The sequence below is a fragment of the Phycodurus eques genome, chromosome 5 (genome assembly GCF_024500275.1).
Source record: "Phycodurus eques isolate BA_2022a chromosome 5, UOR_Pequ_1.1, whole genome shotgun sequence".
NCBI lineage: Eukaryota > Metazoa > Chordata > Actinopteri > Syngnathiformes > Syngnathidae > Phycodurus > Phycodurus eques.
In genome coordinates, this window is record NC_084529.1 from 27,646,883 (window position 1) to 27,663,446 (window position 16,564).

Genomic DNA, 16,564 nt, shown 5'->3' on the forward strand with positions numbered 1-16,564 from the left:
TTCATCAATTACGTTTTGATTTTACTTTTTTCTCCATAAAAATCTGTCCATTTGAGCTGGTGTCTTTTGTGGGGACTATTTCTTTACGCCATGTCGAACGTGACGTAAAACGGAAGTACTTTCTGAACATGACTGTCTTATTTAATGTAATAGCTTAATTTCTTCAGTGAACATAAAACAGCGCAGATTTACCGGGTATACTTTTCCAGTAGTTATTCACTTGTCACATCATTTATTTGAAAGTATTACTATATGTGACGAACTCTGACCTTATGACGTCAGTTTGAGCAGAGCGCGCGAGGGTCAAGCTCAAAACAGCAGCAGCCAAGTTGGAGTCCCAACAAAGTGCCCTTATCACCGATGGCCACCAAGGTTTTATCACGTGTGAAAGAGTTTTTTAATACACTGAGGTGAGTTTTACGTTTCACTGTATGATATTCGCTGTTAGAGTGTTTCAATAGAAAAGCTTTGTTTTGATAGCCGTTAGCTAGAAAGCGCCCTGAATGAATTATATTCTAGGTTTTCTGTTTATAGGGCTCTTCAAGAAGATAAAAACAATGATTCGTGCACTTATGAGGTATTTAAATTTTCTGTCGAGGCCGAGTTTTCTAATAATTTTTGCAATTAAGTCGTGAGTACCTCTCGTTTTCAGGATGAAATCCGAATATGGAAGACGGATGGAAACAGAATTGCAGCGCTGAGTTTGGACTACGGGGACCAGGAAGTCTTTATTTGTGAAAAAACAGTGAGCACTTCTCAAGTTAAGGCGAATCAATGTTGCCCCTGTCGGATCATGTCGATTATTCTCTTTTCTCAAAGGTTCCTAAACTGAACGACTCTGGTGAAGAATCGTCGCTTGAGACATCAAACTGCACTGATGGCGATGTGTTGACTGCGCTTCAACCGGAACTGGCACCACAGCCTCTCACCATCAGAAAAGCAAGGTGATTAATACTTCTTGGGAACTGTTTATTCCGAAGGTTTGATACACACTTCTGAAATTTGTTCAAATGATCTTTAATTGTATGGTATTATTAATTATTAATGGATTATATTCGTCGATGTGAAGGCACTGATCATTACTCACAACAATTATCGACAATGATTTAATAACAAGTTAGGAAACATATCAGGCGTCACGTTGGGAGACTGATGAGCACGTCCGCCTCACAGTTCTGAAAACCCGGGGTCAAATCCAGCCTCGCCTGTGTGGAGTTTGCATGTTCTCCCCCACATCCCAAAATCATACGTGGTAGGTTATTTGAAGACTCTAAGACTCTTGTCTGTTTCTATGTGCCCTGCGATTGGCTGGCGACCAGTTCAAGGGTGTACCCCACCTCTCGCCCAAAGATAGCTGGGTTAGGCTCCAGCATGCCTGCGACCCGAGTGAGGATAAGCAGTATGAAAAATAGATGGATGGAAACATCAATATGCAACAATTAATTTCTATAAAGCTCTCCAAGTGTTTACCTTTTAGAATGATGTTAGTGACCCGTGAGCTAAGTTTTTTTTTTTTTTTTTTTTATCTTCTGGTTTGTTTTTATTTTAAAGGCAGCTGCTATCTTGGTACACGTTATCTCAAAATGCCAACGTTCATTCTGTGGATGATCCTGCCCTGCGCCCTTTGTGGGTACGATGTGACATGTCAGATCCAGCTCGTACAATCTGGTTTGGAGCTGAAGGTGTCTGTGTGGCCAATAAAGTTTGTGGTGTCAAATTATACTCTGTCACATTCACAGGTATATGGCTGAATTACTTGAATTCATCTTGAAACAAATGAACCCAATGTGTGACTGTTTTTCTTCCAATTAAACTGTTAGGCCCTGTTGTGAACAAAAGCGCACTCATAACTTTAGATGAGCTAAAAAGAGAGCACAAGAAAAGGCACCACCCATGCACGGTAAAGCAGCATCCCATCTATTTTATTTTGAGTTTTGTCTTACAATATATGGCTCCTTTTTTGATTGCCTCTAGATGGCAATTAAAGGAAGTGCCAAGTTCGTTCTGCTTGGCTCAACTGTCGTTGAAAACACTACAATTGAATCACAAAGTAGCGTTACAGTGGATTTCACGTGGAGCCACGTTGAGAGTGTCCTTGAGACACCCCCACTGTCTTCTACAGCCACACTAGTAAGATACACTCACATTCAAATGTCACACTCCTCTTAATAAGTAAAAAAAAAAAACACATTTACAGACAGTTTAAAATCTTGCAGAATATCAAAGTTGCTAGTGGAGACACGAGGACCCCAATGTTTGCAATGTTTAGGGAGCTACAGTTTCTTCAGGTATGTGTCTTCCTCCAATACAATGATAATACAGTATTGCTACCCAGCTGTGAGTTAACTATTCCTTGTTTTGCCCTTTTAGATTCTTGCTGATGGCTTGAGAACTGGTAAGATGGAGTGGTTGGATCCTTTGGAAAGCAAGTCGGCAGTGGATCTGACCAAGGAATACCTTGAAGGTACAGTGCCATGAAAAAGTCTTTTCAATCTTCTCAAGTAATTGCTTTGCATGGTTTACCCATTTCAATGTTTAGGATCATCAAACAAATGTAAATATCAGACAAAGATAACCAAAGTAAACATACAATGTAGTTTTTAAATTATGAATTCATGGTTCCATCCATCACAGCAAGTCATCCAGTCCACTACCACCACCACGGTTGACTGCTGGTATGACATTCTTTTTCTGAAATTCTGTTACATTTACACCACATGTAACTAGACACACACCTTCCAAAAAGTTCAACTTTCCTCTTGTCAGTCCACACAATACTTTTATAATTTACATAGTCACTCCCACCACACTTCAGTTGTACAGCCGGGTTCACGACCCTTGTCCTGCATGCTTCTTCTCCTGTCCTATCTTGTCCTGTCCTTCCCTCACAGGGTGTAGCACTACTGCCCCATCCAACAATCATATCTAATGTGTCATTGTTCTAGATATAATGATTTACTTTTCTCATCTTGTTTATAATTAGTGCTTTGTCTTTTGTCTTATTTTCTCACTCCTCTCTAGAAACTTTGTTCTGTTCGACTGATCGACTCTGATTCTCAATAAATATCCATTATAATGCTAAGCAACCACAGCGGCAGCCTAAAAACTCCAATGTGATACAGTAAAACTGTTATGGCATAAATGGGATACAGATCCTCCATTCTGCTTGACCTAACAGCTGAACAGGACAAAAAAAAAAAACTGAGACAAGAGAGGCCTGCAGTTCTTTAGATGTTGTCCTGGGTTCCTATGTGATCTCCTGGATGAGTCGTCGTTGTGCTCTTGGAGTAATCTTTGTAGGCCGGCCACTCCTGGGAAGGTTCACCACTGTTCCGTGTTTTCTCCATTTGTGGATAATTGCTCTCACCGTGGGGCGCTCGAGTCCTAAAGCTTTAGAAATGGCTTTGTATCCTTTTCCAGACTAATACAGTTGATGTCAGTTACTTTATTTCTCATCTGTTCTTGAATTTCTTTGGACCGTGGCATTTTGTTGCAGCTTTTTGAGATCTTTTGGCCGACTTCATTTTGTCAGATAGGTACTATTTATCTAAATGATTTCTTGATTGAACATGTCTGGAGGTAATCAGGCTTGAGTGTGGTCAATGAAAATGAACTCGCCTTTCCCCAAAAAAATTGATGAGGGGGCACTTGCTTTTTTACACATGGCCAGGTAGCTTTGAGTAGTTTATATAGTTTTATATATATTTTTTTATATATATAAACTCAAGTAAACATTTTATGTTTACTTGAGTTATATTGGTTTTATATTTACCATACATTTGTTAGATAATCTTTAACATTGTAGTGGGGAAACGATGCAAAAAAAAAAGAGAGAATTTGAGTAGGGGCAAACGTCACGGCATTGTATGTAGTTTTTTTTTATTTTTATTTTTATTTTTTTTATTAAACAGTTATACTCATGATAATCCTGTTTTTTTAAATTTTCTTTAAGAGCTACAGAGCCCCATAAAGTTGCAACAGGAACAGGCTTCCAAACCAGCAGAGGTACAGAAAAGCATAACATTTTTGTAAAAAATATCTATAGCCTTTTGTGCAACCATGTTATTAAAAATAAATAAAATAAAATTTGGGATGAAAACCATCCATCCATCAATTTTCTGAGCCGCTTCTCCTCACTAGGGTCGCGGGCGTGCTGGAGCCTATCCCAACTATCTTCGGGCAGGAGGCGGGGTACACCCTGAACTGGTTGCCAGCCAATCACAAGGCACATACAAACAAACAACCATTCACACTCACATTCACACCTACGGACAATTAAGAGTTTTCAATTAACGTGCATGTTTTTGGGATGTGGGAGAAAACCGCAGTGCCCGGAGAAAACCCACGCAGGCACGGGGAGAACATGCAAACTCCACACACTCCCCACTCCTCAGAACTGTGAGGCTGACGCTCTAACCAGTCGCCCACCGTGCCGCCCTGGATGAAAACCAAAAAGATAAATACTTGCTTCTCATAAGAAAGCATTTTTTTGTTTGGGTGTTTTTTTGCTATATCTTATTTACAGCACAGATTTCCGGACAGTTAAGGCCAGAATTATTCATACGCTAGACAAACAAAGTGAATGGTATCTTTAAGATGGTAAAATACTTTTGTTCTTGCAGAATAAGTACAAAAGATTCCCTATTTTTTTTAGTTTTTTTACATTTAAAAAATTATTATTACCCCTGTTTTTACAAAAGATTTTTGAGCAAACAGTCACTGTTCAGGGAGCACTGTCTCTCTCTCATCTCACTATTGAGAGGTCCTGGCAGCCAGCCTACGATCAATTCCTGCTCAGTGGCTGTTGGTGTGAATTATCTGTCTAAAAGTGCCATGTTAATTGCTGACCAATTCAGGGTGCCTTTCCCCCTCAGTCAGATAGAATAGACCCCAGCTTCCCTGTGACCCTGAACTAGAACTGCGCGATATGGACAAAAATGTATATTCCGATACAAGTAATTTTATATTCCAATCACGACCCTCACATACTTATGGTTCAGCACCTGCGGATTCAGCTATTTGTGGATTTTTTACTTCTTTACTTTAATACTTGAGATTTTAAAAATATTTTTGTCCTCTGAATTTTGCTCTGCTTTTAACAACTAAGTACCTTTTCACTGAGTGGGCTCAATAAAGTCCCATCCCATCTACACTATCTTATTTTTTTATTTGTTTCAAAAGACAAACCCTGAAAGCGACCCTCCACTTTTTAACTCTTTACTGGAACGAGGCGATTTGGATTTTGTGGAGCAGCTGTGGGTTCACATGCAAAAGAGTGAGTCAGTTCCCTCATTAAAGAAACAAGGATTCATGTGGTTGTAGCAAAACTCAGGCAGCAATAAAAACAATGTATTCCAGGTGTGACATGCTATCAAGACATTGGAGACGGCTTGAAATTGGTCATCGAGGCCCTGACTTATGGTTACATCAAGCCTTGGGTAAGGCTTCTGTCAACTGGTTAAAAAAAAAAAAAGAAATGACAGGCTGCGTCATTGACTGCTCTGTTATATATATTTGTGTTCCCACCAGATTCACAGAGACAATAGCAGCTCTCTCAGCAAGCTCATCCTGCAGTCCTACCACCAGAAGATCGAGCGTGTATCGCTTACAGGCCTCACGCCTGTCCAAATGTTGTTAGAAATGGGCCTGGACAAGATGAGGAAAGATTACTTCAACTACCTCATTGGTAAACTCCTAACAACACTCTGAAGCAGTATTTTGTGTCCTAGGGATGGGCATATTTGATTAATTGTTTATAATTCAGCTGACTCTTTGGAATTGATAGTTGATGAATCATGTCTTGAAGCAATGGAGTGCACAACTTGTCTGCAACCCACAGTGGCGTTGTTGATTGTCTTAACTGCAGTAGTATGTGTTCTGAAGAAAACTCACATCAGCCATTAAAATTGCCTGTAGGTATTAATTGAATAATTTATCACAAATTTCCCACATAGCCAATCAAGGAAATGTCGTCAAAATGCCCATCTCTGGTTGCTTCCTTGACATATTAAACGATTGTCTGTGTGTTTGAACTCGTGCAGCAAACATTGCCTTTGACGATATTCAATCTTTTTTTTTTTTTTTCTCAGAGGAAGAACTGACAACGGCAAACAACTTGGTAAGCTTAGAGACATTTTGCCCACTGTAGAGCAAATATTGATAGATATTGTTTGGCTCCACACAGTGTTATTACCTGAGCACAGAGGTTGATCTTCAGGAGCAGTTTGTCCGATTGAAGAAACTGCACCATCTGCTGGAAATAGTTGTGACCTGCACCACATTCCTGGGTTTGCCCAAGGACAGACTCTTACTCCTTACGAAGTTTGTCAAGTTTGCTCATTGCATTATTTTTTTTCAAAAACCCAACACTAAATTTAACTTTCTGTTCTCATAGGTTGTGTTTACAGCACTACAAAATATCCCCCTATAATGAGAAGCATGAGTTCAAACTGAAAATCAAACCGGAATTGATCACTCATTTCTACCAGAAGTAAGAAAGACTTCTGCCTGCACAAAAAGCTGCTCTATTATGTCCAGAACGGACATAGTACAGCAGTAAAAATGTTTCACTTTAAATAAGTGAAACAAATGCGGTTGTATTATAATTGTTTCATTTTCATTCATGTTGTTTTAAATATGCTTGCAAGGAAGAAAGTAACCGACCAAAGCCCCTTTTTTTAGTTAGACCTGCGCTAGACGTTGTACACACCCGTTGATTAATTACGTGCTTTTGGTTTGAGAAGGAGACCCGCTTGCGGCAACAGATGATTGTATTTTATTTTTCTTTTGGTAAGGGAAAATGAATTATTTTTTTGTGCATAATTGGTCTCGTTACACCACTGTTTCCCAACTTGTATTGTATCAAAGCACGTACTGTGCATTAGAAAAATCTCGTCACAACACCAAAAAAAAAAAAATGCCACAAAAAGTAAATATACTGAAGTAATGATTTTGTCTTAATTTATTCACAAAATCTCTGAAATCGGGGCTAGTCTAGTTGAACGCAAGGCTATATTCTGTGTTTTATTATCTCTCTAAATGAATGTCGATAGGTGAATGCGATCGGTAGATGTGCAGCTAAATTGTACCTTCTGCCATCTAGTGGAAGCGCATCCAATTGAATTGTTCAGCCTGTCACACTGGCATAGACAAACAAAGCTGCATTATTTGTCGTAAAAGAATGAAAGTTTTCAGGCCAATTAAGTGTAATTGGATAAGTTGACACGTCACAATATCTAATTGCACATTGGTTGGGAATCACTGCATCAGACTGTGCTGATGTACTTATTGTTGTGTTCAGTGGGTGCATCCTCAGTGATTCTGTTTATTCATGTTTACCAAAGAGAGAATCCAGCGGTGTGGGGAGTGGAAGTCTCAAGTGGGCAAGGGCCTCACAAGGTCACAACATCCTTAAAAGTCAGTGACAGACCACTGGTTGATCACGTCATCTCAGAAGGTGGTGAGTTTTGTCCACTCCAACACATTCAACTGAAAATACCAGTAATGTACATAAAATACAACTTTTTCATCCGTTTAGATTATTCAAACGAAACAGCGAACGATGACAGCACAGAGCCTGTCTGCTTCTCCACCTTGGTGTGCTGCAGCCTTGTCAACTTTGCCTGAATGTAACACAACATACCAATAGAAGAGGTGTTTTTTTTTCTTCTTAGTGTTCTCTTTAGGTTAAGTAGCACCGCAAACCTCACAGGATTTAGTCCTACAACCAAAACAAGGCAATTGGGGGTATTTCACAGCAATGTTTTAATGGAAAGATTCAAAATTTTGCAGCTTTGTTATAGCAAACACTGTTTCCACATCAAATTGAAATTCAGTCAAAATAAAATGTTTATGTTAACACACAATCCATTAAATATCTGTTCCACTTCTTCTCTTAGTGGTTGTGTATTCTGGGGTTGTGATTGTTGCACCATTTAGTTCCGCCTCTGTAGCAGGAACATGAGGAAGATGGCACTCAGTAAAATGGAGAGTGTGCACACAGTCGGAACAACAATCTCCGTTACCATCTCCATGTGGCTGGTCAGTGGGTCTGCAAAGAATACACTTGATTTAGAAACTCACAAGCAATACACTGGTTTAGACACTGCCAATAAAGCATGTTGATGCTCAAGCACAGCACTCAAAGGGTTTGTATTTTAAAAAAATAATGAATATGTATTGTCCTTATTTTTATCCCTTTTGAGCACAGGTGGTGTCTTACCATGTATAAGTCTTAGAATATTGGCAGCAGTACTCCGCTGATCCTCTATTAAAGAAAGAGAAATAACTCAGAGTTGATTAACAATAATTGATAACCCTTTGAGAACTGCATGCATCTAGTAGGAAGTATTGCAACAAGCAGCTTTGCACCTCCACCAAGCAGCTCCAAAATTCCATAACTGTATTCTATAGCTATCTGCTTGTTTTGTCACTTGTATCAAGAAATGTGGCCAAATGTTTAATCATAGTTAGGCGACACACTTTATGCAAGTTAACTGTTAGTAAAATGTCGAAGCACAAGACCACAAAATGACACACATGAAGTAAAGACTTGTACCCTCAATCAAGTTCTAAACTTCATCATGCACAGGCCAAACCCTTGGCTTTTCTGCATGTTCCGTTGCCTTTCTTCTAGCTGGGGGGACAAACAAAGAAGATGTCTCAGATTTCCTTGGCTAGATTTAGTATTTCCACTACTAAATTTACTCTACCACTGCCAAGGTCATTTGTTTGAGAACAGGACCACACTAAACCTGCAAAAGGTTGTTTATTTTGTAATTACATTTTCCTTACTGTAATTCAGTCTTAAGCAGGTGTACTAGGAATGTGTACAATTTGGGAATGTATCAATTGTTTATTGTTTGGCCTTGGCAGAGGTCTGCGCTCTGCTCAGTGCCATTTTATTTGGATTCATAGGTTCATGTGTGGGGCAGTTTCAAATTCTTCTATTCAAATTATATTTTTTACTTGAAAGTTTGCCTTTCAAGCTTTCCTTTTTAGGTCAGAATCTTTATTTGTTTACCCCAGCTAGTTGTTAGTGGTAGGGGGTGTTTTTAAGAAAGGCAAACTGACCTGCAGCTAGGAGCTGGTTACTTGATGAGCACGTCTCCACAGCCTTCCTCCTCCAGTTCTCAACCTGTGGAGTTGTACAATATACAGTCATGACATTTGCCAGCAGGATCCATTTGGGGTACATTACATCTTCTTCCCCGGAGTTCTGGTCAAGATGGCAGTAAAATTTCAAATGTAGACTGTCACAGGACTCAAAACATTGACACAAATTAAAAGCTAAATAGGCAACTACAGTACATTGTTATAGGATATATTTTTCTAAATATTTGGTTATGGGGGGTGGGGGGGGGGGTCAAAATGGACCCAGCGTGCATCACTATGAGGCAGTAGAAACCACTCAATATCTTTCAGCCAATTAGCTAAAACTAATCATAATATTGAGTATTCTGATATAATGATTATCCATAGAATTTAATATAACTACTGAATTAAAAAAAAAAGTGCCTGGAATAAGTGATGTTTTTTTTTGTCTTGTAATGTACTTCTATAATTGTCTACATATTAGATTTCAAAAGGTGCCAGATAATAGGTTAATATAGTTTTAAATGTGTCAAGAAGTCTTACAGGGCAGATTTTCTGGGTTTGTCTCACGTCTTGTAGACAAACAACATTCGACTTACAGTATCTTTTTTCACATTATACTGAAGTGAGCACATGCAGAGAAATGATAAGTAAGTAAAACTCTTTGGTTTCATCATAGCGAGTGCGTCTTACTTCTCTCTGATTCGGAAATCCATTGGAGCTGATGATGCGTTTGTAAAACTGAACAGAAGCTTTAGGATAGCGAGGCTTGTTCTTGTTCCTGAAGTCCACATAATACAAGCCAAACCTCTCAGTGAAGCCTTCGTCCCACTCGAACTTGTCCAGCAGGGACCATGCAGTATAACCTTTGAGGTTCACGCCATCTCTGAGAGCTGAGATAAGAGCACGATGAGAACAAAATAATTTTATGGCATATGCATACTCATGACAAAATGCCTAGGAGCTTTAGCATGCTCACCTTTTAGCATCTCATTGATGTAGTCTTTATAGTACTGTATCCTCCAGTCATCACACAGTTCTGTGCATTGCATTTTCTCTGAGACTCCATTCTCAGTCACATAAATCATTGGGTTTCCATACTGAGTCTGAAAAAGGAATTAAGTCAGTATTCCATTTTGGTCCATATAAGCTGACAGTTGCACCATCAGTCACCTTAACAAAATTGAGCATGCGTCTGAAACCCCACGGCACAGAGTAGAGCCACTCTGAGCCAGGGTCAGGCCACTGGGGGTCAACCAGCTCAGCCAAGTCACGGTCCATGAAGAAGCTGCTGGTGCCACGACCCGATGGGTTATTCTTCTGGGTGATATAGCGTGTGGTAAAGTGACTGATGCCCAGGAAGTCACAAGTACCCTTGATGTAGCTCTTCTCCTGGGGGGAGAATGTGGGCAGACGAGACGCCCCGAGACCCTGTTGGACACTTTTCCTACCTGCGCACAAATCACTCTCTGTTAATGATGACATGCTGACATACACCCAGGTCTGACACAAAGAGAACAGGGTAGGATGTTCAGTGCCTTAAAAAAAAAGTAGTTGCCCCCTTCTCATTTAAAAAAAAAACAACTAAAAATTTAGTAGTTTATAGTGTGTTAGTTGTTAGTTTGTTTTTACTGAGCACACCCAAGTCTGATTACCTCCAGAACTGTTCAATCAAGAAACCACTTAAATGGAACTTGTCTGACAAAATTAAGTCAGCCAAAAGATCTCAAAAGTTTCCACGATCCAAAGAAATTGAAAAAGAGATGAGAAATAAAGTCATTGACATCTATCAGTCTGGAAAGGCTTTCACAGCCATTTCTAAAGCTTTAGGTCTCCAGCAAACTACAGTGCTAGCCATTATCCACAAATGGAGAAAACATGGAAACAGTGGTGAACCTTCCCAGCAATGGCTAGCCTACAAAAATTACCCCAAGACAACAGTGATGACTCATCCAAGAAGTCACAAAGGAACCTGGGACAACAGCTAAATAACTGCAGGCCTCCCTTGGCCCAGTTAAGGTCAGTGTTCATGACTCAACAATAAGGAAGAGACTGTGCAAAAATGGGCGGCACGGTGGGCGACTGGTTAGAGCGTCAGCCTCACAGTTCTGAGGTGCGGGGTTCAATCCCCGGCCCCGCCTCTGTGGAGTTTGCATGTTCTCCCCGTGCCTGCGTGGGTTTTCTCCGGGCACTCCGGTTTCCTCCCACATCCCAAAAACATGCATGAATTGGAGACTCTAAATTGCCCGTAGGCATGACTGTGAGTGCAAATGGTTGTTTGTTCCTATGTGCCCTGCGATTGGCTGGCAACCAGTTCAGGGTGTACCCCGCCTCCTGCCCGATGACAGCTGGGATTGGCTCCAGCACGCCCGCGACCCTAGTGAGGAGAAGCGGCTCAGAAAATGAATGAATGTGCAAAAATGGCATCCATGGCAGAGTTCCAAGGTGACTACCACTGCTGACCAAAAAGAACATTGAGGCTTATCTTACCTTTGCACAAAAACAACAACAGCATCTAAATGATTCATGAGACTTTTAGGAGCATATTCCATGGACTGACGAAACAAAATAACTCTTTGGAAGGAGTGTGCCGTTACATCTGGTGTTACATCTGCTCTTTACCAGAAAATCTTGAGGGACAATGTTCAGCCACCAGTTCGTGACCTCAAGCTGAAGGTCTCTCTTGACTTCGGCAGCAGAACAACAATGCAAAACACACTAGCAAGTCAAGTTCTGAATTGCTTTAAAAAAACTAACTTTTTGGAGTGGGCTAGTCAAAGTTTGGACATGAATCCGGATGAATTGCTGTGGCATGACCTTAAAAAGGCCGTTCATGCTCGAAAATCCTCCAGTGTTGCCGAATTAAAACAAGTCTGTATGGAAGAGTGGGCTAAAATATCTCCACAGAGATGTGAAAGACTCATTGCCAGTTTTAGAAAAAGTTTGAGTTCAGTTGTTACTGCTGAGGGTGGCACAACCAGTTATTAGGTTTAGGGTGAAATTACATTTTCACACAGGGTCATGTAGCTTTGAAGAGGTTTTTTTTTAAATATTTTAATAAATGAAATCACCATTTAAAAACTTTAAACCTCGGCTAAGCGGAAGAAAATGGATGGAGGGATGGAACATTGAATTTGTTGTTATCAAACAAGTTATCTTTGTTTGATATTTACATTTGCTTCGTAATTATCTTAAAGTTGGGAAACTAAAAAATGGAGAAGGGGGCAACTACCTTTTTGCATAGCACTGTAAACTATATAAAGAAAGGCCTGACCCAAGATCCAAACAGAGAGCCTTCTGGTTGTGAGGCGCGATACTGCTTATTAAATGAGTCCCCCATGCCACCCTAACCAGCAGTATAGCCTTTTATTTATTGATTTTTTTCTGCTACAGTAATCACAGCATTCAGTGGTTATTTCTGGGGTCATTGCAATTTCTACATGTCATTAAACTGTGATGTAACTTGCCAATGAAGTCTTTCATCACTTGAGGGTAGTCTCCGTGAAAGACTGGCGTTGCAAACCAGCCAAGGGAGAACTGGACGTATCTCTCTGCTGCTTCGATGTCCTTCTGGTTACTGATGTCTACAGGCTCTCCCCAGTCTGCTGTCAGGGAGATGCCCACAAGACCTGCAAATGCAGATGGCAGCACTAAAAAAAAAAAACGGATTCTGAGAGAGATTCAGTGCTCTTAATATGGTGAGTGATCGTCTACCATTTTGTTTTGGCCTCCACTGCGTATCATACGTGTGCCAAACTTTAGCATGAGCCTGTGAGGGGGAAAAAAAGGATTTTACATTTGAGATCATTTGATTTAACTTCCCAATAAGGCCTTCTCTGCTGGCCTAAACACTGACCTACATTTGGAACCTAAATTCTAATATTTGTTGTCATTCTAATATGCCCAGGGCCTTCAGAATCAGTAGTGCTGGCCAAGGTAACTTTAAACTATACAGTAGTTCCTTTAGATTTTAAATTCTTCCTTACGGGGCATTTAGTAATCAGTATCTCTGATATATTTTAGTGAAATGTTTTCTTTTGTCATGTTATTACTGCCCCAGATGGTGTACATGGCACAGTTGTGATGTGATCGTGCTGGAATTAAGAGGTGGTGGGCCTACCTTAATAATGTGATGGGCAGCCCGGTATGCTCCAGTTCCTCTCATCCTCAGTCCAGGAGCATGCTCACCTGTTTCATAGCCTTCCACTGCTACAGACTGGAGATGATTTATTGGCATGTCAGGCCTTATACAGTAGAAATGTAGAATATGACTGAATGCAAATTAAGCATACCCATGGATTGCTGAACGTAATCCAATGTTTGACTCGGTTGCCAAATCTTTCAAAGCACAGGTTGGCAAAGTCATTGAAATGTGTGACCATGCTTATGTTTTGCCATCCACCATATCTCTCTTGTAAGACCTAGAAAAACAGAATGGACCCAATAAAAAGTATATTTATTTTGAAAAAAAGGTGTGCTCAGTTAGTATTCTGTGTGCACCAACCTGCGGGAGATCCCAGTGATACAAAGTCACAATGGGAGTGATCTTGCTGCCCAGCAGGTGATCGATCAGATCATCATAGAACTGAATTCCTCTTTCATTGAGATGATCTGCTGTGAATTGAATTAAAAATATATATATTCATCAAATGAAATACACATGCACAATCAAAGTGTTCTATTTTCTATTCTTTTAAGGTCAACTTTACAGTCAGCATGTCTGCTGTATTTGTGGTGCGCGTGTGTGTGTTGTGATGGAGAGAGAGGGAAATTACAGCCACTTTTTTGTACCACCAGTTTCCCCTCTACGAAAGGGATTAGAGCAGAGGGCATTATTTGAGGAAACACTGTGCTTTGCACCACTCAGGTAACTAAATGAAGTAACCAAAATATTAGAACGAGTGTATGTGTAATTCAGTTGTTACTCACACTTTATGCCTGTGGGAATGAGCCGAGGCCAGGAGATGGAGAAGCGATAGTGGTTCAGCTTGAGCTCTCTCATCAGTGACACGTCATCCTGTCAAACATTTATATATAAAAAAAAAAACCAACCAAACAAAAAAAAACATATTTTGACCTTAGGTGAAACATGTCATATTCTCCGGATACTCCTACCTTGACTTTGTAGTAGCCCTCACAAGCGGAATCCCCAGTGTCATTTTGTTGAATTTTGCCCCTCTTGTGGCTGAACACATCCCAGATGCTCAGTCCTTTTCCATCCTTATCCCAGGCTCCTTCTGTTTGATAGGCTGAACTGCCGGCACCCCACGAAAATCCTGACAGACAAATCAGCAGCGAACATTCATCGTTAAGGACACAGTCTGCTTATAATATACTGAACAGGGAAGACAGATGGTTTGAAAGAGGGGTAAGCCATATTCACAACGCTGGAAAAAAATATTGCTTAACAGAGAAGGGGGCTTAAGACATCACCTATCTCACACTTACAACGCCGTCCTTTCGTCCATTCAAAAGAAACGCCTCCTATCTGTGGTCCCTTCTCAAAGTTTATTTTTCCCCAAATGGGGGTTTGAGTTTTTCCTTGCTCGATTGGGGGGTTTAAATTGGGGAATCTTATCAATCATTGCCAAATGTGGGCCTGTGAAGCCTTTTGAAACTCCTTTGTGATTAAGGGCTATACAAAAACAAACTTAATGTGACTCACTAATTCTGCCTTCAACAAACAGCACGGCTTCCTTGACCGTTCGGTAACTCTACGACAACTTTACAACTGAATGGAATATCAACGAGGGAGTTTCTACCCCACAACTCTGGTGGACGGACAATGGCCTCTCGGCCAGGTGGCTTAACGGCTCTCCCCTTTTTTGCATTCCAAAAGAAATATTCCATATGTAGTGTGGGACATGCCTCAAGTTGGAGCATAAATTGTTGAGTTTTCCACACAAACACTGTCAAGTGTGTCCTAACTAAGCCTTTTTGCATGAACTGATGAAGCCTGCTCAGATGAGAGGGGAAACATCTAAGAATAACACAACAGTCTTGTTGCAATCGATTCGATGCCTTGAAAATGCTTATAATGGTTACAAATTTGTAGTCCCACTGAAGAAGATCAAAGCTCTCCAATAAACGCCAAATCCCAAATAAGCACCTCTCTGTATCTTGTCTGCTAATTGTGTAAATACCATTGGTATGTAGGGATCATCTTACCAGCTGGAAAAGTGCCATAATAGAAGGAGCCATGGTCGTTCTTTGTCCAGTCGAAGTCCTCATTCGAAGACACACACAGCACCAACACAAGCACATGCCACACACTGAGCGCACAGCCAGACCACATCGTATTCTTCAGCCTGCAGCACACTTAGGGTCTGGTTCTCCTCCACTTCTGTCCACACAGTGCACAATATATGAACTGTACTACAATGTACAAGTACAACATTTCAGAGAATGTACACATTTGGACACAGAACACAATCAAATGAAGTGGCCATAGAATGGTATAGAAGCATGTGATGGACAGTGAGGGGTCCCCTCATCCCAAACGCACAACCACACACCCCATTCAAATCCAATGGGCTGTGAACTCATTTTGCTGAGGTTGACAGAACTCACACAACTATGATTTCACCACTGTAAGCAAAAAATTCATGATGCATATAAAAGTGACATTTAATCATCTATATGCCCCACCCCACATATATGATCCTTGGAATGTATTTTATACAATTTGGTGCTACCTGTAATTGTTATTTTGGTACAGATTACCCAACATGTTCAGCAAAATAAGTAATATAAAATATATATATATTGTACATTAAGATTTTAGCACATACCTTTCAAATTAAGACTGGCAAGAGTTATCATGGCGCACCACAACATTCTGGATTACTTTACTTTAAAAAACAAAACATTTTTGTAACTATCAACTATTAGAATTTGTTTCATCTATTTTATCCACATTTAAAAATAGGCATTGTTCAACACTTCAACCACTATATAGAATTCGTTGAAATGTAACAATTTAAGACTTAAATAATAACTTCCTTTCTACACGTATTTTAATGTCAATATAGTACTTACATTATTTGTATTTTTTTTTTTTTGCCTTGGAGAAATCACATGGCTATGCTACTAAAATGTTTATTTCCCCGTTCAAAGGGCCACACGACCGCTTTGAATGTGATAAACTCCAATCCAATTACCTGAGTATTTTATGAAGAGGTCATTTGCAGACGTGTGCTCAGTCCAGTTCCAGGGCAAATGGGGGGTTTCTCCCGGGACTGCGGCCCACCAAGTGGAAAACTTGTGTGTAGATGTATAGAAGAAAGCTCCTCTCTTGTGGCCTGCCTCCTGTAGCAGTTGACACATGTGCAGAGCTGGCACCGTTATGATTGTCAAAGCTGGTCCTATTGTGAGGCTCGCTGCATTGTTGTAGCTGTTAGAAAATGCTGAATGGTTTGTTGGCAGAAAGTGTTTACACTGCATAACCCATTGGCCTGGAGTACAGCAAGAA

General features: G+C 40.3%; 2 protein-coding genes across 5 annotated transcripts; one reads left to right on the forward strand and one right to left on the reverse strand.

Annotated features, from left to right (window-relative positions):
* The first annotated feature begins 166 nt into the window (after positions 1-166).
* On the forward strand, positions 167-8,096 carry zwilch (zwilch kinetochore protein). Of its 2 annotated transcripts, none has more exons than XM_061675944.1 (18): positions 167-410; positions 535-577; positions 653-745; positions 820-944; positions 1,552-1,739; positions 1,821-1,900; positions 1,975-2,130; positions 2,217-2,288; positions 2,371-2,464; positions 3,953-4,005; positions 5,182-5,275; positions 5,359-5,438; positions 5,530-5,686; positions 6,090-6,118; positions 6,185-6,321; positions 6,395-6,490; positions 7,344-7,459; positions 7,538-8,096. In XM_061675944.1, exons 1-18 carry the CDS (start codon positions 361-363, stop codon positions 7,624-7,626), a joined length of 1,752 nt encoding a protein of 583 aa, XP_061531928.1. In that variant the 5' UTR covers positions 167-360; the 3' UTR covers positions 7,627-8,096. The 2 variants fall into 2 exon arrangements, with proteins under 2 accessions (XP_061531928.1, XP_061531929.1); XM_061675945.1 differs by having other exon boundaries at positions 7,344-7,456; positions 7,538-8,095.
* Positions 7,765-16,542, reverse strand: lctlb (lactase-like b). Of its 3 annotated transcripts, none has more exons than XM_061675949.1 (15): positions 16,254-16,542; positions 15,262-15,436; positions 14,209-14,369; positions 14,023-14,110; positions 13,598-13,707; positions 13,386-13,514; positions 13,214-13,309; positions 12,808-12,862; positions 12,561-12,722; positions 10,267-10,544; positions 10,073-10,199; positions 9,787-9,986; positions 9,073-9,136; positions 8,222-8,266; positions 7,765-8,050 (listed from the first exon to the last, which is right to left on the reverse strand). In XM_061675949.1, exons 2-15 carry the CDS (start codon positions 15,386-15,388, stop codon positions 7,935-7,937), a joined length of 1,758 nt encoding a protein of 585 aa, XP_061531933.1. In that variant the 5' UTR covers positions 15,389-15,436; positions 16,254-16,542; the 3' UTR covers positions 7,765-7,934. The 3 variants fall into 3 exon arrangements, with proteins under 3 accessions (XP_061531933.1, XP_061531931.1, XP_061531932.1); XM_061675948.1 differs by lacking the exon at positions 8,222-8,266 and adding an exon at positions 8,558-8,635 and having other exon boundaries at positions 8,025-8,050; XM_061675947.1 differs by lacking the exon at positions 8,222-8,266.
* Between the last annotated feature and the right edge of the window lie 22 nt (positions 16,543-16,564).

Coding starts and splice junctions, on each gene's coding strand:
- zwilch (XM_061675944.1), top strand. CDS start 361: ATGGCCACCAAGGTTTTATCACGTGTGAAAGAGTTTTTTAATACACTG. Junction 4,006..5,181: donor AGGCTTCCAAACCAGCAGAG/GTACAGAAAAGC, acceptor TTGTTTCAAAAG/ACAAACCCTGAAAGCGACCC. Junction 6,322..6,394: donor AGACTCTTACTCCTTACGAA/GTTTGTCAAGTT, acceptor CTGTTCTCATAG/GTTGTGTTTACAGCACTACA.
- lctlb (XM_061675949.1), bottom strand. CDS start 15,388: ATGTGGTCTGGCTGTGCGCTCAGTGTGTGGCATGTGCTTGTGTTGGTG. Junction 13,515..13,597: donor ATCACTGGGATCTCCCGCAG/GTTGGTGCACAC, acceptor CTGTTTTTCTAG/GTCTTACAAGAGAGATATGG. Junction 10,545..12,560: donor AGTGATGAAAGACTTCATTG/GCAAGTTACATC, acceptor ATTTGTGCGCAG/GTAGGAAAAGTGTCCAACAG.